Source organism: Podarcis vaucheri (genome assembly GCF_965113315.1).
Source record: "Podarcis vaucheri genome assembly, chromosome: 1".
Classification (NCBI taxonomy): Eukaryota; Metazoa; Chordata; class Lepidosauria; order Squamata; family Lacertidae; genus Podarcis; species Podarcis vaucheri.
Window position 1 is genome coordinate 85815226 of NC_138759.1, and position 26911 is coordinate 85842136.

The 26911-nt window shown below is 42.5% G+C and overlaps 2 protein-coding genes across 2 annotated transcripts; both read right to left on the minus strand.

Moving 5' to 3' along the window:
- Nucleotides 1-345: 345 nt before the first annotated feature.
- LOC309526487 (olfactory receptor 4S2-like) lies at nt 346-4228 on the minus strand (the record flags this gene model as incomplete). Its single annotated transcript, XM_082212666.1, has 2 exons — nt 4181-4228; nt 346-1319 (listed from the first exon to the last, which is right to left on the minus strand). The coding sequence occupies exon 2, from the start codon at nt 1273-1275 to the stop codon at nt 346-348; it is 930 nt and encodes a 309-aa protein (XP_082068792.1). The 5' UTR covers nt 1276-1319; nt 4181-4228.
- Nucleotides 4229-9109: 4881 nt separating this feature from the next.
- LOC309526183 (olfactory receptor 4S2-like) lies at nt 9110-13374 on the minus strand (the record flags this gene model as incomplete). Its single annotated transcript, XM_082212098.1, has 2 exons — nt 13313-13374; nt 9110-10077 (listed from the first exon to the last, which is right to left on the minus strand). The coding sequence occupies exon 2, from the start codon at nt 10064-10066 to the stop codon at nt 9110-9112; it is 957 nt and encodes a 318-aa protein (XP_082068224.1). The 5' UTR covers nt 10067-10077; nt 13313-13374.
- Between the last annotated feature and the right edge of the window lie 13537 nt (nt 13375-26911).

Genomic DNA, 26911 nt, shown 5'->3' on the forward strand with positions numbered 1-26911 from the left:
TGAACAACTTTCTGGTTTTTACTTTTTGAAATATGCCAACCCTATTTTTACGTACTAACGAATATAATATTTATTTGTTTATTTTATTCCATAAAAATCATATACTGATTGATTGTTTTAAAAAACTCAAAGCGGTTCATAATATACTTTATCCTGGTGGCCTGCTCTGAGTATAATCATATTTATTTGCATAGATAAGAACACTAAGCAAGAACACAAATGTATGAGTCCTTCCTTTACTAAAATATAAAAAATGAAACCATATCAGGAGGGAACCATTCCTCTCCAGATTCAGATCTAATGGCTGAGCCCTGTAAAATCATAATCTTATTTCACGCTTTTTAATTAACCACCCCAAAGTACTTTTTTCTTGCTCCATAATTTTCTCATTGCATTTTTCACCTCTTCATTTCTCAAGGTGTAAATCAAAGGGTTGAGCATAGGGGTGATAATGGTGTAGAACACGGCCACACCCTTGTCCTCTGAGAACGTGGTGGAAGGCCTCAGGTAGATGAAGATGCAAGGCACAAAAAATAAAATCACTACCGTGATGTGAGAGCCACAGGTGGAGAGGGCTTTGAGGCGCCCTTCAGAAGAACGAGTTCTCAGAGTGACTAGGATAATGATATATGAAATTGTCAGGAGAACAAAACTGACTAGAGAAACCATGCCACTATTGACAATGACAACATACGCAACAATATGAGTATCAGTACAGGCCAATTTCAATAGAGGGTGGACATCACAAAAATAATGGTCAATTTCATTGGGCCCACAGAAGGGGAGATGTAAAGTGAGGAGAGTCTGTACCATCGAATGTGCAAATGCTCCCAGCCATAATGCCCTCATCGTCCAATTGCATACACTTTTGCTCATAATAGTTGTGTAATGGAGGGGCTTGCAGATAGCTATGTACCGGTCATACGCCATCACTGTAAGGAGGAAGATTTCAGTGACACCAAAGAAGTGGAACACAAAGAGCTGTGTCATGCAGCCAGCAAAGGAGATGATTTTTTTCTCAACAAGGAAGTCTGCAATCAGTTTGGGGGCAGTAGCAGATGAGTAGCCAATATCTACAAAGGAGAGGTAACTCAGGAAGAAATACATGGGAGAGTTCAGACGGGAGCTGCTCTTGACGGTGGCAATGATAAGTACATTCCCCGTTAATATTGCTGCGTAGAGGACCAGAAAGAGTGCAAAAGAGGCTTTTTGTAAGTCCTGATCTGCGGTGAGTCCCAAGAAGATGAATTCAGACACATTGTTCCTGTTCGCCATGCAGTCAGAGGATACGGTCGATTACAACGCAGAATTAGAACAACCTGCCATTGTACAAAAATAAGGAACAGTGTCAACAATGAGGGTTATTTTCGAATACAGCAATGAAAAAACAACACATCCACAAACTAGATGTTAACATCTGAAGTTTCCCGAGGATTCACATTCTAAAAATATAAAATAAGATATTTCACTCTGCAGTTAATCAATTTGTATTCAGCAATTCAAGAAAGGAAATCTAGGAGGTGTGGTAATTCAGCTGCAGAATGGTTCATTGGGGGAATAGTCCATAACTTGGGATGCAAGCGTGCTATTTACATTTCTAGATTTAATAAAGTCTTACAGTCAGCTATAAAATACATTTGTTGTCAACATCTGTACAGAAATCTGATCCTTTATTCATTCACTTGCTTTCCTTATTCTGAACAGCCCTGTTAACATCGCCATAGAATACTGTCGCTCTCAAATCAGCCACGGAGACTGCCATGAACAACCTAGTAATGCATGTATTTTCAGGTGCCACTGATGTTTCCTTGTTGCTGTGTCACCTCCCTTAATGCAGCTATTGCCAGTGGTATACTAAGGATAGCCCCTACAGTGATGATGGTTATCTATTTTTTAAAAGTTATTTATTCGAACAAAAGCATACACTTCAACAGCATACAAAGAAGAAATCAGCAAAGAAAAGCAACAGAGCAGAATGAAAACTAGAATCAAACATAGACATGCAGACAAAGTACAATTTTGGGTCATTTTATTCACATTCCCTGGAAAATAATTATCGTTACTGGTGATGGGGAGTTGTTTAGGGAAGCTTTTAATATTGGTTAATTGTTGTACAGTATTTTAATATTTTGTTGGAAGCCACCCAGAGTTATTAAATTAATTCCTACGAACACCATCTCCCCAAAAGTGGAAATACGTGTCTTTGGGTTTTTTACATTTTGGAGACATTTTTACATTTTTGCATTTTGGAGACAGACTGGGATTAATGTATGAAAATATTACCAGCGTATAGTTCCACCTAAAGAATATATTGAGTAGAGTCTTGAATCTTTACTGTGATTGATTTCACAGATACCTTGTTCCTTATCATTTCCTATTGGATGATGTCAATATCATAACCCAAATACTTTTCCCAACATTTTTGTGATCCGGTTAGATCAATAAAAGAACAAATGATCAATGCTTTCCACACTAACAGCAATGGTCACATGAGACGAGGGGCTTAGTGTTGGGCTGTGTAACATAGGAAGCTGCCTTAGACTGAGTCAGATCACTGATCCATATAGCTCTACAGCAGGAGTAGGTAACCTAAGGCCTGGGGGCTGGATGTGGCCCAATAGCCTTCTCAATCCGGCCCACAGACAGTACGGGAATAAGCGTGTTTTTACATGAGTAGAATGTGTCATTTTATTTAAAATGCATCTCTGGATTATTTGTGGGGCCTGCCTGGTGTTTTTACATGAGTAGAATGTGTCCTTTTATTTAAAATGCATCTCTGGATTATTTGTGGGGCCTGCTTGCTGTTTTTTACATGAGTAGTATGAGTGCTTTTATTTAAAATGCATCTCTGGGTTATTTGTGGGGTATAGGAATTCATTTTTTTCTTCAAAATATAGTCCAGCCCACCACATGGTCTGAGGTACAGTGGACTGGCCCACAGTTGAAAAAGGTTGCTGACCCCTGCTCTACAGTGACAGATGATGGCTCTCCAAGGTTTCATACAGGGGCCTCTCCCAGCCCTACCTGTAGATGCCAAGGATTGAACCTGGGACCTTCAAAATAGATGCTCAACCATGGAGCTATGTTCCTTACCATGTCCATATGCCCTGTTGCCTTTTAGAGGGGATCATCAATGTCAAGTCTGAAATACTGGATCAGCTGTTAGGCAGCAAATGGGGCTCTGTATGGACAGCTATTGTCCCACAGTCTCTTGTTTAAGTCATTGTTCTTTGCATCAGGGCCAAAGAGTTCCAGTCCAATGCACAATGTATTGGGAATAAGGCCCATTATTGACCCAGCAGAACTTAATTCTGAATAAGCATTGGATTGGGCTGGACAACCGGAAGCAAGCAAGCCCAGTATCATGACCACCTCAACCATGGATGAGGAACCTGTAGCTCTCCAGATATTGTTGGACTCCAACTCCCATCACCCACAGCCACTATGGACAGTGGTTAGGAGTGATGGGAGTTGTAGTCCAACAACATCTGGAGAGCCACAGTTTCCCCGTCCTTGACCTAAGCAAGCCATTCAACATTTTTGTACAACCTTCTTACCATGGTCAGAAAGGAAAGGACACATTTTTAAATGTGGTTTTTATTATCCTCTTTGGGGCACATATCAAGAACCTGCAGTAGCAGAAACATTAGATAACTGTGTGAAGTTATCTGTCAATCAGTGACATTGCCAATATGGGCAGAGAGACTCAAAATATCTCTTTTCTTGCACCTTAGTTGCCTCTTATTGATCATGATTTGAACCTCTCTTCTTCTTTTTAACTTACCCTTGTTGCCCTCACAATTTGCATTTAGTTTACCACTGAACACTCATGCCTGAAATAAGAGACCTGGAATCTGACAAAATGTTAACCATGTGATTATTCCAGTTGCCTCAGGATAAAGGAAAAGAACCCATAAACTTTTACCCCTTCCCACGTGTTCTGAACCCATCGTGACTTTGCCAGAGAGGGGGGTGTAATGTCACATCAAAATAAAATGGAATTTTTAAAATGGCACTTTGAGGAGTGTTTTAAGAATAAATAAGGAAGTGTTGTATGTACCTCGATGCAGCATTAAAGAAAGAAAGAAATGAACCATTTGGAAATCCCAATCAACATTTTCTTTAGTGCAATAATAATCAGTGATCTGTACGCTTCATTACTGTATCTCGCCGTTCTTACCTGGGTAGTCTTGATTGAGGAGTGTCCTTTAAGGGCGCTGCTGGGCTGTCGCTTATCTTCAGGTGGGATTCAACCACATACCAGCAAATTCAGGTTGTGCAATTAAAGTTCGTACACAACAAACCCAACCCCCACCCCACAAATGCAGACTTCTGTGATAAAATGTGCTAGAAAGTATGTGAAAACATTTGCCTGATGCAATGTTATATAAGCACCTCACAAAGAAATCAGCATAACCGTTCCATAGAAGGCAGATGTTGTGTAACTCCCCTGAAAAATTTGTGCAAAAAATAAACTGGTCCTCTGGAAGAGATCCTATTTCACGATCTGCCAGCACTGACAAAGTTTCCTTTATACCTTCTGTGACCAAAGTTGCTGCATCTCTCTACCAAGTTTATCTGTTCTTTGCTTCACTGAACTGCTCTGCAATTCCTCCAACTGACATCTGTCCCAGTGCTGGTGACGCTGGCCAAACCCCCCTCTTGAGAGCAAAAGACCAGCTGAAGCTATTGACTCGATATATTTATCTCAAATCACTGCTGCTTCTACAAAATCTTTGGGAAGGTTGTCACTCCTCTCCTTTTTCTGAACTGAAATATTTGCACGTGATAATGCTCTGCAAGGGCACATCATCGTCATCAATTTAGTTAATAAGCTCTCAAAAGAGTATAGACGTTTCCCAACAGAAAAACGTTCATGAGGAAGCAATGCAAAACTTTTTTTTAAGACACAGGACAGAAATATCAATCAAGGTTTTGTTTTTTTCTATCATTATCCCTTTTTCATTTTTAGAAGTTAGAATAGAAACTCCAGAGTTTAGTTCATTCTCTGATGTTTAAAATCAAGGCAACTTGTGGACTTCCGGGGTGGCGCCACCTGCAATGGTGGACTCCCTCTGAACTGGAGGGACCAGCTCCGCATGAAACGGGTCTTTTCCGCTGCGGCGAAGCAGGGACCCTTCTGGAAATCACAGGCGGATGAAGCCTGTGACCATGGGACTTCTTTTCTTTTCTTTTCTTTTCTTTTTTCTATTTTGTAATTTCTTGAAAATCTTAATAAATATCTTATAAAAAATAAAAATAAAATCAAGGCAACTTGTGACATGATGGACATTTATAAAATGATGCATGGCTTGGAGAAAGTGGGTGGAGAATGACCGCTCCCCGCTTAAAATGGGGGGCGCCCTTTGCGTGGACGCGCGCAGCCCCTAGATCTGGAGCGGCTCCATAAGCATAGGCTTGGCTTTGCCTTCCCTCAGGTGGGATACCTGGAGGTCTCCGCCTACCTCAGTCAGTTGTCCACTCCCACCTGGGGGAAGCGTTGCCAAGGAGACCAGGCCAGGTAGGGGAGGGATTACCTGCCCACACAATAGAGGGAGGATCTTACCTGGGAATCCTCACTTGGCTCCAGAGCTTCTCCCACCCTACGCACCCTCAGTTAATGTCTTATTTTGCAGGTTAACTTTCCTTCACGGGTTTTGCAGGTTAACTTTTCTTCACAGGTATGCGGGCGCTGCTACGTTAAGGTCGCTGTTAAAGGGCTGGAAAGGAATTTCCCTGCATTGGCAGGTTTCGCCTTTCCCATAGCAAAACGTCACAACTTTGGCAGTATCAGGCCTTGGGCGGAATCCTTTAGTCCATCTTCCTCTTTGCTGCGGCGATACCAGGGTTCCCTGTTAAAGGGGTTTCTGAAGGGAGGCTTTGACCGTATGCCGAAAGGTCATCATTGCTCTCCCCTGCGGCAGCGGCGTAACGGGGGCGGCTATCTCTGCTTGAACATATGTTCTCCAGAGCCGGCCCATCCCCCACACACACACTGGATAACCCTGATGCTCCCTAGGTCCCCGGCTGGGGACCGGGGAGGGAGAACGCCCAATGCCTGAGCCAACGTCTACCCACATTTGAAATTTAATAAAGTTTTGGCCAATTTAATCCCATAGCATGTTGTCTTGAGTCGTTATTCCACATGACGGGGAGGACCGCTCGGGATCTGGGGACTCTGCCTGTCCACGCAAAGCTTTTTCTCCCTCTCTTCTAACACTAGAACTCATGCACAACCAATGAAGCTGAATGTTGGAAGATAGGAGAAAGTGCCTGTTTAGACAGGAGCCCACAGGATGCAGTGATGGCCATCAACCTGAATAGCTTCAAAAGAGGATTAGGTAAATTTATGGAGGACATGACTACCAATGGCTACAAGCCATGATGGCTATGTTCCCGCTTCACTGTCAGAGGCAGTATGCCTTTGAATACCCATAACTTGGTTTTACTATGTTTTTATATGTACTGTAAGCCACCCAGAGTGGCTGGGGAAATCCAGCCAGATGGGTGGGGTATAAATAATAAAATTATTATTATTATTATTATTATTAAGCACAGTTCTGTTGCATTTGTGCCCTGTTTGCAGGCTTCCTATATGCATCTGCTTGACCAATGTGACGACTAATTTGGGCTTATAGAACCCACAGCAATACAGGAAGGACGTCATTTCTCTCCAAAACCTGGTAGAGGAGTTGAGTGAGAACACGCATTGAATCCTATCTCAAATGTGTGCAGAAGTTTTCCTTCTGGTGTTTCAGTATCTAATGGAGTTATCCCCTTACAAATGAACACATTTATAGACAGTACACCAAAGTAGCAAGTGAAAACCAAGGTATTTATTTTTGATTTATTCATTCATTCATTCATTCATAGCATTGTTATCCTGCTCTTCAATCAGAAAAGGCTCCCAGAGCAGCTTACAAATGTCAGTGATAAGACAGTCTTGCCCTCAAGTTTACAATCTAAAACACATAACACAAAAGGGATTGGAAGTAGGGGACAAATCCAGGCACTGTTTCTTAATTACAGAGTTCTTGTAAACACCAGCTGGAATGGAAAGAGTTCAAGGAAAGGAGCAGCTCAATTTTGTTGGTCTTTCCATGGAATGGCTGGAAAGCCTTGCAATCCTATCTCTCTTTTCGTCTTGTAGCCTGATGCAGAGAACAGCCAGTTCTACTGCACTGGGCGCCAAGCCTAGGAGGTGCCGCAGGGCATCACAACTATGACGTAGTGAACTGAGCAGAGTGGAGGCAGGGGGTGCCAAATTTTGGGCTCACATAGGACACCACTGACATTTGAAAGACCAAAGTCCGTGCCTGCCTGGTGGAATTTGTTTAGACAAATAATCCTTTCGAACTGGTTCATATTGCTTTTCTATTCCGGTACCCAACCAGACTTAGCTGATGCTCCTGCTCTAATCAACTTAAATCTGCCACTGAGTGTGGCAATAACACTTTGCAGAATGCACCTGGGGAGGGGGGACACCAGAGTCAGTGGAATGAACTGGCAAACAGTATGGTGACATTTTGAATGGCTCACCAAATCAGATTTGGTTCCTTCCATCACTCCACTAATTTTCTTCTTCATTATTTCATAGTACAGTGGTGAGAAACCATCAGGACCTTCTTCTTTCTCCCGTCCTGCACCTCAGTTAGGTTTGGAGAAAATCTGCTATTGGAGGCAATAAGATGCTTTTTTCCCAAACCTAAACACAGCACAGGGAGACATTTTTATAGGGGCTGCTGAGGGAAGAATTAGCGCTTTTTCAATGGTGGGACAGAGAGAGAGAGAGAGAGAGAGAGAGAGAGAGAGAGAGAGAGAGTTACTTGTGCAGCATCTACAACCATTCCTGGACAGGGCTAGTCTTGCCAGGGTGGCACATGAATTGGTAACCTCATGATTAGACTACAGTGGTACCTCGGGTTAAGAACTTAATTCATTCTGGAGGTCAGTTCTTAACCTGAAACTGTTCTTAACTTGAGGTACCACTTTAGCTAATGGGGCCTGCCGCTGTCACCACGCCACTGCCGTGCGATTTCTGTTCTCATCCTGAAGCAAAGTTCTTAACCCCAGGTACTATTTCTGAGTTAGTGGAATCTGTAACCTGAAGTGTCTGTAACCTGAAGTGTCTGTAACCCGAGGTACCACTGTACCCATGTGCCTGGTTCAGAAGCTGCAACTAGTTCAAAGTGCAGCTACCAACGTACTGAGTCACATAGTTGTACACACATTACACCATGTCAGGAACATTCCTTCCCAGAGTGACAGAGAGGGCTCCGAGGACCAAGGAGGGGTGGCAGGCAGAAAGAGACAGAAACTTGCTTTATTCCCATGCGGAGAATGAGATGAGCCCCTCCCGTCCTGGAATGCATGTCGTAAATTCCCAAGACAGTGTAAGGCAGGGAGAGGGGCCACAGCTCTCAAACCCGTTCTCAGGGGAGGAGGGGCAAACTGGGCAAGCTGCTCCTGAGTCTCCTTGTATTAGGAGGAGGAGTAGAGTCCAGGCTTGGCGTCAGGCCAACAGAAGGAGGGCAGCCAATGGAGGATATCCTGTTGGCGAAGAGCCCACCCTTCAGTGGGCTCAACTGACCCATCTAGTGAGGAAGATTGAACTGTGTGCTTGGACTGAAACTACTGTGTAAATACAAATAAATCTTGGTATGAGAGGGAGATCATAAATCCTGACACACCAGAGCTTAGGAAGAACTTCCTGACAGTAAGAGCTGTTCGACAGTGGAATTTGCTGCCAAGGAGTGTGGTGGAGTCTCCTCTTTTGGAGGTCTTTAAGCAGAGGCTTGACAACCATATGTCAGGAGTGCTCTGATAGTGTTTCCTGCTTGGCAGGGGGTTGGACTCGATGGCCCTTGTGGTCTCTTCCAACTCTATGATTCTATGATTCTATGATTCAGAGCTGAAAAATCTGCACCAGCTGCGTTTTTACTACTACAAGCTCATCTACACACCCACTTGTCCCATGCCTAGAAAGCATGGGTCCAGGCAGTTTTTTCGCTTGCCCTGTGCTTTCGGGGCATGGGTCCAAGTGGTTTCGCCCCACTGGATTTCTATGTACCTTATTTAACTAAATTAATGACATAAATGATGCTAAAATTCACATTTTTGCTTTCTCACTTGAAGTCACTTTCCTGCTCCATAGTTTTCTCATGGCATTCTTCATCTCCGCATTTCGTAATGTATAGATCAATGGGTTGAGCATCGGGGTGATCACGGTGTAAAACACAGCCACCGACTTGTCTTCTGCAAAGTCACTGGAAGGGCGTATGTACATAAAGGTGCATGGCCCAAAAAATAAAATGACCACCAAGATGTGGGAAGCGCAGGTAGACAGAGCCTTCTGACGCCCTTCGGAAGAGCGAGACCTCAAGGAGACCAAGATGACAATGTAGGAGATAACCAGGATGATGAAGCAGCCCAATGCAATCATCCCACTATTAGCCACCACAATGATGCCAATAATGTAGGTATCTGTGCAAGCCAGTTTCAATAAAGGGTGGACATCACAGAAATAGTGGTCAATTTCATTGGGTCCACAAAAGGTGACCTGAGTGACGGAAAGGGTCTGCACCAATGAATGCATGAGCCCCCCAACCCATGAGGCTGCTATCATCTGCCCACAAACCCGCTTGGTCATAATGGTGGTATAGTGGAGAGGTTTGCAGATTGCAATGTACCGGTCGTACGCCATCACTGTGAGGATGAAGATTTCTGTGCAGCCAAAGAAATGGACCCCAAAGAGCTGCGCTATGCAGCCAATGAAGGAAATGGTTTTCTTTTCTGCAAGGAAGTCTATAATCATTTTGGGGGCCGTGACAGAGGAGTAGCAGATGTCTACAAAAGATAAGTAGCTGAGGAAAAAATACATGGGAGAATTCAAGCGGGAGCTGAAGAAGATGGTGACTGTGATCAGAGAGTTTCCCAGCACAATGGCTAAATAGAAGAACAGAAAAACCACAAAACAAATTTTCTCCAGCTCCTCATTTTGGGTGAAGCTGAAAAAGATGAACTCTGTCACATTGTTTATGTTCTCAGCTGGAGATTTGAGTTCCATATCTAGATCACCTGCAGAAATAAATAAGGAAGATGCTCAGAAACTGGCATGTCATTTTCAGGATCCCCCTGGTTTTATGACAATCAGATGGTGGAGGTAGCAGAGTGAAGTCAACCATAGCAGTCTCTGGCTATATATATATATATATATCTCAATGCAAGTAAAAAGTGCTAGCATGCCAGGAAGGAAGCCTTGCCATGTAACTCCATATTAAAGGGATGGGGAATCTGTCACCCTCTGTTGGATTCCAACTCCCATCCAGCACGGACATCCCTCAATGGCAATTGTACACAAATTAGTTAACTAGGGTTGTTGTTTTTAAAGGAAAGAGGATTTAAATCAGCAGCTCCTTAACAGTAACTGAACTCAGGAAGGTACCCTATATACTCAAATATAAGTTGACCCGAATATAAGCCGAGGCACCTAATTTTACTACAAAAAACTGGGAAAACTTACTGACTCAAGTATAAGCCGGTTCATCACACCACAAACCTGGTGGTGGTGGCAGCGGTGGAGGAAGAACAAGAAGCCTGAAAGGGCTGCTTTCGGGCTGCTCATTCCTCCGCCACCACCGCAGACAGCAGCAAAGGAGGAGGAGGAGGAGGAAGGAGCGGCCCAAAAGGATCCTCACTTGAGTATAAGCCAAGGGGGGCTTTTTCAGCATAAAAAATGTGCTGAAAAAGTATGCTTATACTTGAGTATATACAGTATTTCAGCTTATTTTTCACTTTCTGAATAAGCAGCTGATTTAAATCCCCTTTTCTTCTCTCTTTTTAAAGTTACCCATTAACTAATGCATCCGTAATAGTCAATTCTGCTCTTCGTTTATTTGCAAATCATACAGTTAGAGCCAGGGCTGTCTTAAGCATATGTGGCGCCGGAATGCAAAGATCCGCCTGGCGCCCCCCCCCTCCAGGTTGCCCAGTCCCAGGCATGCAGGAGGGCAGAGCCGGCTGACCGCCTCAGCATCTCGCTGGCTTGGTCACTCCCGAATTCACAGCACAGAGCTGCCCACAGCAGAAGAGCCCGCGGTGGCAGGCTCTTCCCGGACTTAACTCTCAGGCCCCCTGAGAGCCCGGTGCCCGGCACCCCTGGTGCCTATGGGTAAGACAGCCCTGGTTAGAGCAGAAATCCTCAAATGTACCTGGTGCCTTAAGTTTACAGTATTATTTACTAAAGTGAAATAAAGAGGCAATGGGAAAGAAATAAAGGGCTTGTCCACACTGTAGCAAAATGTGAATTTGCACCTGCTTGTCTTGCCATTAAAACAGTGGTATCCTGGAACTTTTCCCCAACCCTTTAAATGGGGGAGGGGGTAGCAGTCTTAGATGTTTTGGACTTTCCAAGAACAGAAAGACACTGCGTTTAGAGCAGGGCCAGATTTAGGTTTGATGAGGCCCTAAGCTACTGAAGGTAATAGGGCTCTTTATATGTCCAGCTGTCCTTTGTCAACAACAAATTGTCACTGTTTTGTGTTGAATATATGCTACATGGTAATTTATGGACCTAATAGGTATCTAAATCCATTTGCTATCTGTAGATTTTATTTTATTTTATTTTTATCTTATATTTTGGAAATGTACATCCAGGTATTTTTTCTTTAAGTTTTTTGGGGGCACCCAAGAGAGTGGGGCCCTAAGCTATAGCTTGTCTAGCTTATATGTAAATCTGGCAATGGTTTAGAGAGGGAAAGTTCTGAGACAAACACTGGTGTCTTGTGGATGCCCCTACATTAATAGGAAGACAGGCAAGTGTAAATCCATGTTTTGCTCCAGGGTGGGCAAGCCTGAGGAGGAGGAGGAGGTGGGGGAAGAGTTGTCAGAAGAGAACTGGGATAGAACCAGAGCAAGGCATCCACCACCCAATGTCAGAACACATTACCTGGCCATTTTGGGCTTTCCACAGATTAAAAAACCTCTGCATTTAAAGGTAGGGAGGTCCAGGACAACAAATGAGAGGAAGAGGGCATCATGTGCACATACAAAAATTAATGAGGAAACAAACCAGAGAAATAGACATTTTTCTCTAGTGTGAACAAGCCCCTAGAACGTGCTGGTTTTAACCTGGGATTTTTTGCTGTGCTTTTGTGCAACTCGGTGGTGCAGCTAGAAAATTTTAGACACTGAACTTAATAGGCTTCATGGAAGGGAGGGGATCCTTTCGCTAGTGACATTTATTACTTCACTTTCAAAGCACACAATTAACATTTTTCTTTCCTCTACCTCCACTATTGTTATTCCATGCTTGGCAGCTGCTTCTACATTCCTGATATATTAGAGAGAAAATAAAATGTTTGCCCATCTGAGAACAGCAACAAAAAGACTCTGCGCACGTCATTTCACATTTTGAAAACTCAGTTAAATCATAGCACCATCATGAGATTGTGCAATTAGGAATGAAGTGAAGTTTACTTACTGCTGCAAAACAAATAGGACTACTCCAAACTGGAACAAAACGTGGTCCCCATCCCAGAGTTCTTCATGACCTTCCCCACTTTAAAGGCTGGCTTTTTCTGATTCATACTTTCCAAGGATTCTAAAGCCCCACATTTAAAGAGGGAAATGTCCAGGACACCACTGAGATGGGGAGGGCATCATATGGGCCCCCTATATTAATGGGGAGCCAGGCCAGTGCAAGTCCACAATTTGCTCTGATGTGGACAAGCCAGTTTACTTGGGAATTAGCACTATTCTGGATAAAAATTGTAATATGCATGCCTAGCCAGCTACACCCCGATTGTAATTTTAAAAAATAAATATGGGTGGACCACAGCATGCTATTGCAGGGACTGATGCCACTTGCCACTGCTGCCATCATCTGCCACTATCTGGGTGGTCATTTGGGGACCCCTCTGGACTTCACCCCCAAGGTCAGGCATAGCTGCACTCCTGATGTTATTGTTGTATAGACCTGTAAAGCTAATCTTATAGCATGTTCCCTTATATTATTAAGAGCTGTCTGAATAAATAATAAATCTGTTGTGCATTTGGGAATCTAAGAGATGTTGGAAAGAGAAACTGGGCTGAACAGCCAGATTACCAAACAAAGAGTGCACACACACACAGAGTCCCTTTTTCTCCCTTTGAATGTCTTAAAATAGCAGCCAAAGTTAAGCACTTTTAAGTATCATTGAGTATAATAGGCTTGTTTAGGAATTTGTCCACATATACATATACACATACACATACACATATATACAGAGAGCTTAAAAAGAGAGCACATCCCTTCTGCAACAGTATACCTTACTTGTATTTGCAGCTGTTGATAGCCTTGTGTGGTTCTTTCAAGGTTGCCTTTGGAGTTTCTCACTATCTTGACATAGTGAGTTGAAAGCAAAAAACATCTAGACTAGGGGATATGAAGCCTGATTCAGAGCCATTCACTTTTATGGCACTGGATGGTAGATGGGCACAAGAAACAATAATCCTGAAATGCAGAATTCTCTTCTTCATTCAGAAGAGTAGTTCATAGTAAGGAGGACTCTTCTAAACTGAATTCCTTCATTAATAAATTAGCTATTCTGTACCAAAGGGAGGGTGACTGAGCATCTTCAATGATTACATTTTTATATGCAGTCATGGAAAAGCATAATGGTTTCTCAACTTCCCTCTTTTGGGGGGTGGGAGGGGTTGCGTGGAGATGTTCCTTTGCCTTCATGTGGCACTATATCAAATCTACCCACTTTGAATCTCTGGGGAGGTGGAGTGATAGGGCAGAGTGATGCAACTATCCAATTTGCAGAGTATGACGTGAAACACGTCTGATGCTAACAAGATAGCCTGGATAATAAGATCCCAGGGGCCACGAGAAGCGCAAGAGGGACACCAGCCAAAGAAGGACTAAACTTTGTGCATCACTTTTCAAAAGTATTTGTAGCAGCAGGCTTTGCTTCTCTCTTTAACTCCTGGTGCCCAGCCTTGAATGTGCTTGTGGAAAGTTATTCTATCAGTGTACTTCCCAAAGCCAGACCACAAAAAAAAGTCATGTGGTGTAGATTCTATGTGCCTAACAGTTGTAAGTCAACTCCATACCATCCAACATTTCTCTGATGAAAATAGGGATGTCAATAATAATATTAACAATGATCTTATTATTTATACCTTGTACGTCTGACTGGGTTGCCCCAGCCACTCTAAGTGGCTTCCAACATCTATTAAAAAAACAATAAACATTAAAAAGCTTCCCTATACAGGGCTGCCTTCAGATGCCTTCTAAAAGTTGTATAATTCCTTATGTCCTTGGCTCGGGGGTCACCTAACATACCCGCCAACATTTCTCTGATAAAAATAGGGACAACCTAAGGAAAAGCAAGACGTTCCAGGATCAAATCAGAAACCAGGACAGCTTCTGTAAGTCCAGGACTGTCCTTGGAAAAGTTAGTAGGAAGAGAAACTGGGGAGATAACGGAGGTCTAAGTAGCTATGAGAGCAGGATAGACAAGATGGCAGGAGGGCTGAGATTCATTTTTTGATTCTAAATGAACAAATATTTGGCTTTAATACCAGAAAAGGAGGTGAGGTTTCTCAGGTCCTGCAGCTATCTTCAATACCACCTTGTTTGTGGCATCAGCTTTTGCCAAAGGATCAAAGGTGTATAGTTTCCTCTATTGATTCTAAGCAATCAGCCATTGCCATAAGCAAAGCCTAAATTCTTCAGTCAAGGACTAGGAATCTGAAGTTACAACAACCAGGTCCACCTGAAGCTATAAGTGCCCACTCCAGTTTCTTGCCCCAAAACAGAAAAATGGAAATGGAGAGGCGTTAGCCAACATTTGTCAGCTAACATAGACCCTCCAAGGGTCCCTATTTCCCAGAGACGTCCCTGATTTAGAGAAGCCATCCTGCTTTCTTTTTTTTATATATAAAATATTTATTGCAAATTTTAAACAAAAAACAAACCACCAAACATATACAATACCACCACCATACAACAAAACAAAAAAAGCAGAAAAAATTTAGAGAATAGACATAGAACGGAAAAAAAGTACAACAAAATCAATTATCCATAAATCATATTTTCATAATCTTTGGACTTCCTCACATCACCCTTTCCTGCATTCTCAGTCATATAATTATAAGCAGCAATTTATTACCTTATTTCAATTCTTATTTTGTAGTTCTCGAATATTATGTCCCAAACTTTGAATATTTTTATCATATACTGAACTGCTTAACTTAAACATAATATTACTTCAGATTTCATCATTTTCTTAAACATCACTTATTCTCATATATCTTACAACTAAATTACTGATGCCGTGTTGTTTTCTATCATGCATTCTCTTAGCATTCATACAGCTTATAATGTTTTTGTAAATAGTCTTTAAATTTTTTCCAGTCCTCTTCCACCGTCTCTTCTCCCAGGTCTCAAATTCTGCCAGTCATTTCAGCCAGTTCCATGTAGTCTATCAGTTGCGTCTGCCATTCTTCCAGAGTGGGCAAATCCTGTGTCTTCCAGTACTTTGTGATGAGTATTCTTGCTGCTGTTGTTGCATACATAAAGAAAGTTTTATCCTTCTTTAACACCCCTTGGCCGACAATGCCCAAAAGGAAGGCCTCTGGTTTCTTAAGGAAGGTATACTTAAATACCTTTTTTAATTCATTATAGATCATTTCCCAGAAAGCCTTAACCCTTGGGCATGTCCACCAGAGGTGAAAGAATGTTCCTTCAGTTCCTTTGCATTTCCAACATTTATTGTCGGGCAGATGATATATTTTTGCAAGCTTGACTGGGGTCATGTACCACCTGTATATCATTTTCATAATGTTTTCTTTCAAGGCATTGCATGCCATGAACCTCACTCCGGTGGTCCATAACTTTTCCCAGTCAGCAAACATAATATTGTGCCCAATGTCCTGTGCCCATTTTATCATAGCTGATTTGACCGTTTCATCCTGAGTATTCCATTTCAACAGCAAGTTATACATTTTTGAAAGTACCTTGGTCTTAGATTCTAACAGTTCTGTTTCTAATTTCGATTTTTCCACCTGGAAACCTGTTTTTTTATCCAAATTAAAGACCTCCCTGATCTGAGCATAATGTAACCAATCTCGCACTTTATCCTTTAATTTCTCAAAACTCTGCAGTCTCCAAGTATCTCCTTCTTTTTCTAGTATCTCCCAATATTTTGGCCATATGGCCTCCATATTGAGTCTTTTCTGAGCCTTGGCTTCCATTGGTGACAACCACCTTGGGGTCTTGTTTTCTAATAAGTCTTTGTATTTTATCCAGACATTAAACACTGCCTTTCTGACAATATGGTTCTTAAAAGCCTTATGATTTTTTACCTTGTCATACCACAAATATGCATGCCATCCAAAAGCATTGTTAAACCCTTCCAGATCCAGGACATCAGTGTTCTCAAGAAGAAGCCAATCTTTCAGCCAGCAGAAAGCTGCAGATTCATAATATAGCCTCAAATCTGGCAGGGCAAACCCCCCTCTCTCCTTAGCATCAGTTAGTATTTTGAATTTTATTCGGGGCTTTTTGCCCTGCCAGACAAATTTAGAGATATCTCTCTGCCACTTTCTAAAACATTCCACTCTGTCCACAATCTGTAGGGTCTGAAACAAAAACAGCATTTTTGGCAATACATTCATCTTTATCGCAGCAATTCGGCCCGACAAGGAAAGTTTCAATCTTGACCAGCTTTCTAAATCCTTTTTGATTTCTGACCAGCACTTTTCATAATTATCCTTAAATAGATTCAAATTTTTAGCAGTCAAATTGACCCCTAGGTATTTCACCTTCTTAACCACATTTAAATCTGTCTCTTTCTGAAACCTTTCTGATTCCAAAGTTGTCAATTTTTTTCCAAAACCTTAATCTTTTGCTTGTTTAATTTGAATCCCGCCACCCGACCAAACTCATGAATCAGTTCTAAAACCCTTTTTGTACTAGATTCTGGCTCCTGTAATGTCAAAACCAAGTCATCTGCAAAAGCTTTAAGTTTGTACTGTTTGGCTCCGACCTGAATCCCTTCAACCAACCGGTCCCCTCTAATCATATTCAAGAGCACCTCCAGGACTGAAATAAATAACAAAGGGGAAATAGGGCAACCTTGTCGTGTTCCTTTCTCAATCTTAAACTCATCTGTCACCACATTGTTAACTATCAATTTAGCTTTTTGTTCTGAATAGATTGCCTCTATACCATTCTCAAACCCCCGTCCCACTCCCATCCCTTCCAAATTTTTCTTCATGAACTTCCATGAAATATTGTCAAAGGCCTTCTCCGCATCTATAAAAATCAACACTGCTTTTGTATTAATGTTTGTTTGCAAAAGTTCCAAAATATCAATAATGTTCCTAGTGTTGTCAAACAAATGTCTACCAGGGAGAAAACCTGCCTGATCTTTGTGAATTACTTCATTTAACACTTTTTTGAGTCTACTTGCCAAAATATCTGCAAAAATTTTGTAATCCACATTCAGGAGAGAGATGGGACAGTAGTTCTTAAGTTGTGTCTTTTCAGTTTCCGATTTGGGTATCAATGTGATGAAAGCTTCTTTCCACGATTCCGGTGCCTTCTTCCCCTCCATAATCTCATTGCAAACCTCCATTAATGGTTGTGTCAAATAGTCTTTCAGTATCTTATAGTACTTGGAGGTAAGCCCGTCTGGCCCTGGAGATTTGCCCAATTGCATATTCTGAATGGCACCTTCAATTTCTTGTTGTGTTATTTTGTAGTTCAAGGTTGTCCTATTTTCTTGAGACAGTTTTGGTAATCCATTTCTTCTAAAAAATTGATCTATCTCAGTCTCTTTTTGCGGCCCTTGCGTATATAGTTGTTTAAAGTATCTCTGGAAGCACTTTCTAATTTCCTCGGGGTTCTGAATGTTTCCCTCTTCAATCTCTAGATTTGTGACCGTGTTCAATTTTTGTCTCTTTTTCAACTGCCAAGCTAGCAGTTTCCCACATTTATTTGCTGATTCAAATGTCCTTTGTTTCATCAATTTAATTTTCCATTCAACTTCCTGATTTATCAATTTGGAATATTGTGATTGATAAAGTTTAATTTCTCTCAGAATCTCCAGTGATTTTGGTTTCAATCTTAACTTTTTCTCACCTTCCTTTATTTTCTCCAAAATCTTGTCCTTTTTCTCATTCTGTGCTCTTTTCTTTATCATGTTCTGTTGTATCAGAAACCCCCTCATAACGGCTTTACTTGCATCCCAGATTACTCTTTTTTCCACTGTGGTGTTCAAATTTATTTCAAAATAGTCCTTCAAAGTGTTTTGGGCCTTCTGAATAATCTCTTTGTCTCTTAACAAGGTGTCATTCATCTTCCATCTGAAGGAGCCGGTTGGAGTTAGTCTCATATCCATCTTTATTGCGTTATGGTCGGAGCAGGTTTTTGGGCAGATTTCCACCTTTCTAGTCTTAGGAGCCAGGCCTCTAGTTATCCATATTTGGTCGATTCTTGTCAATGTCAGTTGGGCTTCAGAAAAGAATGTTCCTTCTCTTCCTAGGGGGTTCTTTGTCCTCCAAATATCAATCAAGTCCATATTGTCGGTTAGTTCAAAAAAGGTTTTAGGTAGTCTGCCATCTTTTGTCAAGCTTTGGCTTTGTGACTTATCCATGTTTGTGGACACCACCCCATTCATATCTCCCATCATAATGATGTTACTATAGTCCAGATAGTCCAGCATTGTCTCATGCAGCTTCTTGTAAAATTCCGATTTCCCCTCATTTGGTGCATAGATTCCCAGTATCAAGAACTTTTCCCCTTGTGTTTGTATTTCAATTGCCAAAATTCTTCCTTGCTCATCTTTAAAAAGGAATTTTGGTGACAGGCTCTCCTTTGCATATATCACCACTCCTCTCTTCTTCACTCGATCCGATGAAATAAATTCTTGGCCTAGTCTCTTGTTAATTAGCACTTTTCTGTGGAGCCTAGTCACATGTGTTTCCTGCAAGCAAATAATGTCCAATTGTTCTTTCTTTAATAAGTGGAATATCCTTCTCCTTTTTTCCGGGGAGTTACAGCCATTAATCTTTTACCCAAAGGTTGCCAAGCAGGTCACAGTGCCATATACAATATTAGATGCATAACTTAATAAAATACACAAGCAAGCTTTTTAAAAAAATAAAACACCTTGGTTCACAGCAATACTTCAACCAGAACAAAATTACTTCTCACATCTCAGAATAAAGCAGCAATGATACTCTCCTGTCACTCAAAAGCCCAGCAGAATGAACCCATGGAATATAGATCCATGCAAACTCTGAGTTTGTTGGTGGCAAATTCATTGCAACAAGCACTGCATGAGCCTTAAAAACAAAGCATTAGCACATGGTGGGCTTATCCACACTTACCTTTTTCCCCGTGCTTTCCAGGCACAGGTCCTCACTTAAAAGCTCCATTTCCCCCATCCCCAGGACAGAGAAAGCTTGTCTCTTTTTTTTCTTTTTTTTTAGAAGAAGAGTTTGGATTTGATATCCCGCTTTATCACTACCCTAAGGAGTCTCAAAGCGGCTAACAATCTCCTTTTCTCTTCCTCCCCCACAACAAACACTCTGTGAGGTGAGTGGGGCTGAGAGACTTCAAAGAAGTGTGACTAGCCCAAGGTCACCCAGCAGCTGCATGTGGAGGAGCAGGGAAGCGAACCCGGTTCACCAGATTACGAGTCCACTGCTCTTAAGCACTACACCACACTGGCTCTCAGAAAGCATGTCGTTTAACCAATGCTTTTTTTCTAGAAAAAGAGGTGCTGAAACTCACCATGAATGTCTCCCTTGTTCTCATATAATGCCAATGGTGCCCATCTGAGTGGTGCCAGAACTAAATTCTGAAGAGCTCTGGCTGAAAAAAAGCCTTGTTCCTCTCTTCTGTTTTTCCTCAATATGGCAGCAAAAAACATTTTTTAGATCCTCTAGCTGGCTGAGAGCAGATCTATTTATTGTAGTTGCTATAACCTCCTCCAGCAGAATGTGCCGGAGAAAGATTTTCTTTAATTAAGGCGGCACGGATTGTTGCTCTGACTCTTAAAGGCATCCACTTTTCAAATGCTTTCTATGATGGGCATGGCAACTCAACAAGTCCCTCTTGAGCAAGGCTTGACGTTATACCTTGATGTGTCATCTGGAGACTCTGGGTACTCTCACACTAGTCATTTTCTCAAGAAGCAACTTCATTCACCTGGAAAAATTGAAATGAGATCACAGATAAAATGTTCCATTCCAATATCTCTATGTTCTCCTCCCATCTTTTAAATTATTGGATAGTGCTCACCTTTATGACTTTCTGTTCCTTGGCAGCGCCCACCTTTTACAGGTCAACTGGCAAAGTGCTGTTGATTCACCTGGCATGGAAGAGTGAAGCACTTTGGGCAAAAGTACTTTGGGCCAAAGCACTTCTAGCAAACTTTAAACCAGACACTTGTATTTTGAGAGGAAAGGGATCTGCAGAACTCCCACTTAGAATGCACTCCTGATCTAAGGGAGCTGGACCAGTTTCCTACTGAAAATCCTTGCCTAAGTTCCTACTATTTGCCCCTGAAAATGCTTGTCACAATAAATGTCTCTTTGGGGGGCGATTAGGGGGTTCAGCATGAGACCAACATGGGGCCCTGATCTGGAGACATTCTAGTTTTGAGCCACATTGTTGCTGGAAGTGGCCAGTTACACACACCTTATTAAAAGTGTACTGATTGCACTGTGTAATTTGGCTCTTAAAATAAGAGTTAGTTACAGTGTGAGTCTATACCTGTCTATTCAGAATTAAGACACATTGAGTCTAATGCGGGTTATTTACATGTAAGTGAGTACAGGATGGCAGCCTTTGTTAGTTACTGCTTTTTAATTGTTTTATTTGTAATTTTGATATTTCATGCAAACTGCTTATACGTTTTGTTACATTCAAGCAGTATATAAATGTTGTTCAATAAAGAGCAGATCAGCAGTGCCAGGGCATGCGTGGCAAGCGCCAAGCATCCCGGGGGTGCACGTCAAGCACCGAGCGTCCAGGGGGCAGGGGCGGGGGGGGCGGCTGCGATGTCACCCCCCCCCCCGGGATGGCAGCTTGGGTGGACCGCTCCCCCTGCCCCGCCTTCATCCATCAGTGCAGATCAGAATGATTTTAACCAGCATTGGTTTCTTGTGCCTCTGCCATTATATATCTGCAGTGGGATCCCAACCCCCATGCAAATGTGTATATTTAGTTTGCACTAAAATGCAAATGAATATTCATGAGGATTTTTTAAAAAAAAAATGCAAACTGATGTCAGAATGTGGAAAACTGAATAGGAAAAATGAGAAATTGAGAGAAACGAAGATTGACAGATTAACCCATAACTTAACAGTGAGCAGTGACTGATTACTTCTAGACATTTCTGAATTAGGCTTTCTGGACCTATTCCAAACAGATTTCCTGCCTGGTTTCGGGACTGAGACCGTTTGAACAATCTGTGTCTGGAAAGAAACAGGGGAGGTGTGGGCTTGTTGATTCATCTGGGGTTACTTATGAAGAAAATGAAAATTGGAACTGGGTGTTGTCAGAATAAAAACAACACCACACACCAACCCCCGCATTCCCTCTCCAAGCAGTTTCACGTCAAGCAAGAAAGGGAGGTTACAAGTTGGAACACTCTGACAGACAGAAAGAAAGGAGAAATCTCGTAAGACAGCTCTGTAAAATAGGAGTAGGACCAGTGAAAACCTGCCCACCAGTGGAGTGCGGCCAGTGGACTAGGAGGACTAGGCTAATCCCCTAAACCAGTGGGGTGCCTTGAACAATGGTCTGGCGTGCCACGGGCAACACTGGCCTCTGTCCCTCTTTCCTTCCCTCCTTGCATCTCTGCCTCCCAAAGGCTTGCACAGCTGTTTGTTGCAGCAGTCCTGGCTACAAGCTCCTCAGGCAAATGGTGCCTCTGGTGCTTCCCAGGCCCCTGTGGGGCAGTGTGAGGAGGCACCTACAAGTCTGGCTTTGGGAAGGAGGCAGAAGGGCTACAGCATCCTGTTAGAGCCCTGGAAGCTTGTGCCTGGCTTTGGGAGGGAGGCACAATGATCATGCACATGATGTTGACCTCCTTCCCAACAGCCATCGCAAGCTGGCGCCTCTGGCCCTAACTGTTCCCCTATGAAAAATTTCACTGCCTGCCACTCTTGCCCACATAGATTGTCCAGAAGCATCTGGTAATAAATGGGACCAAAAGCCACTGAGGTCACTGCAGAGATTCTCTATCTGTCCATCTATTTATCTGTCTGCCAATAAACTACTTCCTGGAATACCTTCATTATTACTTCCTGGAGTATTTTTAAGTATTTTAATTTGCATAGTTTCTGCAGGTAACAGTGTTCAGCTTTTGTTGTGCAAGGGCATGGGATTATGGCATTTCCCTTCCCACTCTTATTTCAAAGCTATTTTTGTCTTTGTATCAGAAAGGCACCTGACCAATTTGGTTGCCAATAAATATTGCTGCGAACATTTCAGAGATCATGGTCTTTCCAACGAGTGGCTCCTGTCCAGGTTTGTTACTTGTCTTACTTTAAATGTTGTGATGATCCTATGCCCTTTTAAAATGTGGTTTGGGGTGTGTATTATTGGGTTGTTGTTTTTATTTTAATTATGTAATTTGTGGTTTTATATTTTGATTTTATTCTGTGAACCACCCTGAGACCTCAGGGTATAGGGTGGTATATAAATTCAGTAAATAATAAATAATAATGGCAGAGTGCTCATAGTCCAGAAAATATTGCAATTTCACTGCTGAGAAAATGGGATACCTCTGCAGCAGAAGTGTTGCCTTCAGGAGAGATGTCTAGATCCCCTACAACTGATGACTGCCAGCTGGGTATTTGAAAGCAACATCTGGAAAGCTCCCTGCAGAGGAAAAGGGACTATGATACCCCATAGTATGCCTAGAGCTCTGGTGAAATCAGTCATGCTCAAGCCTTTGCTGCCATCATGTGGCTCTGTTTTATACAGTTTCCAGGGGAAAATCTGTGTTCGTCAGGTACAGCAGTTGAAGCACTTTAAATGTGGTCGTAGTTATTGCTGCAGAGCTTTTATTTTGTTTATCTAAAAATATGTATGAACAACTTTTATGAGCAGAACTCTTCAAAGTGGCTTACTTGATGTAACAGATCTGTAGAAAACGCAACCTAAGAACGAGACAATGGGGACTTCTGGCGAGGCAAGATGGCCAACGCCACGGCTGCACAGAGCTCCTGAGAATGACCTGCACCAACAGCATTGGCTGGCTGGTCCCCACACTGCCAACACTGCTACCACCGCAATTGGGGGGGAACCAGGGGTGCCCAACGCAACAACCAGGGAGGCTGTGGGGAGCCCCTAGCTCCCCCCCAGTGGCCTTGAATGCGCTGGGACCGAGAGCACCCCACTGACAGCCCAGCAGAGCTCTGAGGCCTCTGGAACCAAACAGAAAACAGAAAGCAAAAAGGAGTCGTCCACACACAGCCAAGCACCAGCTTGCTGACACCAAGAGAGAGAGGTAGGAAGGTACCGGGAAACTACTGTCTAAAAGACTTCTACAAAAACAACAAACCCACACCAACACAAGAAATACAAGACAAATTAGGGACACCCAAATCTCTTGGCTAACACACCATCAACTACACGCCTTCTTAAACAATCCAGCAGTAAAATCAGCAGCCACTAGGCCCTTGACCACCTTCGAAAAACTTCTCCTGACAGCAGAGGAACACGGCAAAGGGATGGTATTCACAATATACAAAATACTGCTCCAAAATCCCACAACTCCCCATGATGCAATCAAAGAACAATGGGAGCATGACATAAGCTATGAAATCAACCCCACCCAATGAACTAGAATGTGGTCTAAACCTCCCTTTAAGTCCATATTAGCCAAAAGAAGGAAACTCACTCTGAAGTAAACTGGTCCCAAGCTGTTAAGGGCTATTTTATTTTATTTTATTTTATTTTATTTTATTTTATTATTATTTTAGAAAGCACATACACTTCAATAACATATAAGAAAAAAGGAAGAAAATACAACTGAATTAAAATTAAACATACATACAAAACAAATTTGAGTTGTTATGTTCACGGTCCCTAAAAATAATTATTAGTATTGGGAGAGGGAGGGTAGTAACATTATTTTGCTAACTTTTAAGTATTTTATTACATATAAAATATGAATATTTGAAAGATACAGAAACAAAAAATGACTAGCCCTTTCAACATCAGATGGTTTAAATTATGGGCTTTAGATAACAAAAAAGATAACAAAAAGCACAAGGAATTTTATGACCACATGATGGCAGCAACATCCCAGAGAAAGAATCTCTTAAGGATCTTCAGCTTGGTTGGGATCTATGAGTAAAACTTTTTAGGACTGTGTTGCCTCAATGTCTCCAGAGTGCACAGCCATTCAACTGAAGGTTTCATTTGCCACTCTGAAGAGCAGCTTAGTATTCTCCCCATTCTGAAGCTGATGAGTAGAGAGGAAATATTGGTCTTGCCGTTCAATATGTGGTGAGTGGGCAGGACTCATAGTCTTGGTATCAGATAAGTTACACTGAGCTAGTGTGAGTCACTGCACATTCTACCTTGGACTTTGGCTGTCCTGATTGTTTTGGGTGACTATAAAGGAACTGTTGGTATGAATCGATTTTATGTTTGGCAAGTTGCAACCAGGAGATATTGTGTTGCTGTTTCAAAGGCTAGAGGCTGCAAGATTGTCCAGGTTCACCATTGTTCCCCTCGATCATATTCCTCTCCTACGAACTGCATTCCAATTCTGTCCCACTTAAGGCAAGGGAGGAGGGTGGACAAAAATACTGGTGGAGGATCAAGGCAAGAGAAGCTCCATCTGCAGGATCTCCTGCTATCTCAACCCTTCTTGATTCTGAATAATCTGTCCTCCCAGGGAATACATAACTGCATAAGAAAGATGGTTTCTGGGCAGACCATCCATCCCTGACCATTGGCTATGCTGGAAAAGGTGTGGAGAACCTAATCAAAGGGGAGGGGGTTCAAATGTATATCAAGTGGATGTGCTGTGGTCATGAGCCTATTTTGCCCACCCCTTAGGAGTACAGTGGTGCCCCGCAAGACGAATGCCTCGCAAGACGAAAAACTCGCTAGACGAAAGGGTCTTGCTGTTTTTCGATGCGCTTCGCAAGACAAATTTCCTTATGGGCTTGCTTCGCAAGACGAAAACGTCTTGCAAGTTTGTTTCCTTTTTCTTAACACCGTTAATACAGTTGTGACTTGACTTCGAGGAGCAACTCATAGAACACGGTGTGGTAGCCTTTTTTGAGGTTTTTTGTGATTTTTGAAGCTTTTCCAAAACTTTTCCGACACCATGCTTCGCAAGATGAAAAATTCGCTAGACGAAAAAACTCGCGGAACAAATTAATTTCGTCTTGCGAGGCACCACTGTACCATGCTGTTACTTTAATTCCTTCCCCCCCCCCTTGCGTGCACACTTAACAGTCTGACACACAGCAACATAGCAAGTGAAGGTATATCTGCCATGGATATGAATGGAGGGAGCTTCCTCAGCTGCATTTCTGTGCACTTAAGCTGGTGTTCAAGGGTCAATAAAAATGTCTCTCTTGTTGTTCTAGTCTTCAAAGAATACCTATGATTTGAAGAATTTGCAGCAAAGGCAAAATTTCACCAGACACAACTATTTCCATGCACCTATAAAGCTATAGAACAGTGGTCCCCAAACTAAGGTCCATGGGCCGGATAAGGCCCGAGGGACTCGTTTATCTGGCCCGCAGCGCCCCCCACCGCCCGCTGCTGCCACCTGCTATTACCGGTACTGCGCTGCATGGCTGCCCACTTCCGGGTCGGAGGAGCACCAGAAATAGCTATTGTGCATGCACAAGCATTATTTGTGCATGTGCAAGCATTATTTCCGGTGCGCCTCCAACCCGGGAGTGCACCGGAAATAGCGTGTGTGCACACGTATGGGCACGCGCTCCCCCACCCTCCAGCCCGCAGCATGATCAGCGCTGGAGACACCAGCCTGAGGTGCAGTAAGTTTGCTGACCCCTGCTATAGAAGCCCACATTCAGCAACCCTTATTTCATCGGTGAATAAGTAATTGTGTTCATAGACAGGTGTCAATTTACAAAGCTTTACCTTTGTAAAGCTTCTTATGGCTGGAAAGTAGGGTGCAATCTGACTGGTGGCCTTTTCTTTTGAAGTCCTCCTTCCCTCTGAAACCCTGGTGATATTCTGTGCTACTCCCAGTCAGAAGAGCGCCACTAAAATCAACAGGCTCGAGGAACTGACGTGCATTAATTTCAGTGGGTCTACTCTGAATACAACTTAGTTAGTGATCACCCTTTGGCTGTGACTTTTAAACAGAGCAGTATTTTATTCCATTTCTTCAAGGGAAGAGGTTGGAGGATCAGAGCCTCTGTGCTTAGAGAGAAATAAAACACTGCTTGAGAGCAACAAAGAGCAGGGAAGGTGAGTGGTTAATGGCCCATTAATTTGAACAAAGCAGTTCATTCATATTCAACTCAAAGTAGTAGGCAAGGGCTGAGCAGGTATAAACCAGAAGCCAATCTTATCTGGCCACAGTCTTCATCATACAGAGGAAGGAGCTCTTTGGAAATGGGCACACCACCATTCCCATAGACTCCTTCATAGGTCTCGCCTGCTGCCCAGCCTGCCAAAGTAAGTTCCCTCCTAGGGAAATAGAAAGCAACCAGATGCTCCCTCAAATTTATAGCAGATAAAAAGACTTATGTGGCATCAAAGCGCTGGTGAAGATTTAAGTTTGAATATTCAATTAGCTCTGTGCAGGTGGCACATGTGTCTGTATATAAATTTGCACATGTACTGTTCGCTGTGTTTGTGTGTCCATAACAGAGTATGCATGCATTTTTACACTGGCATCAG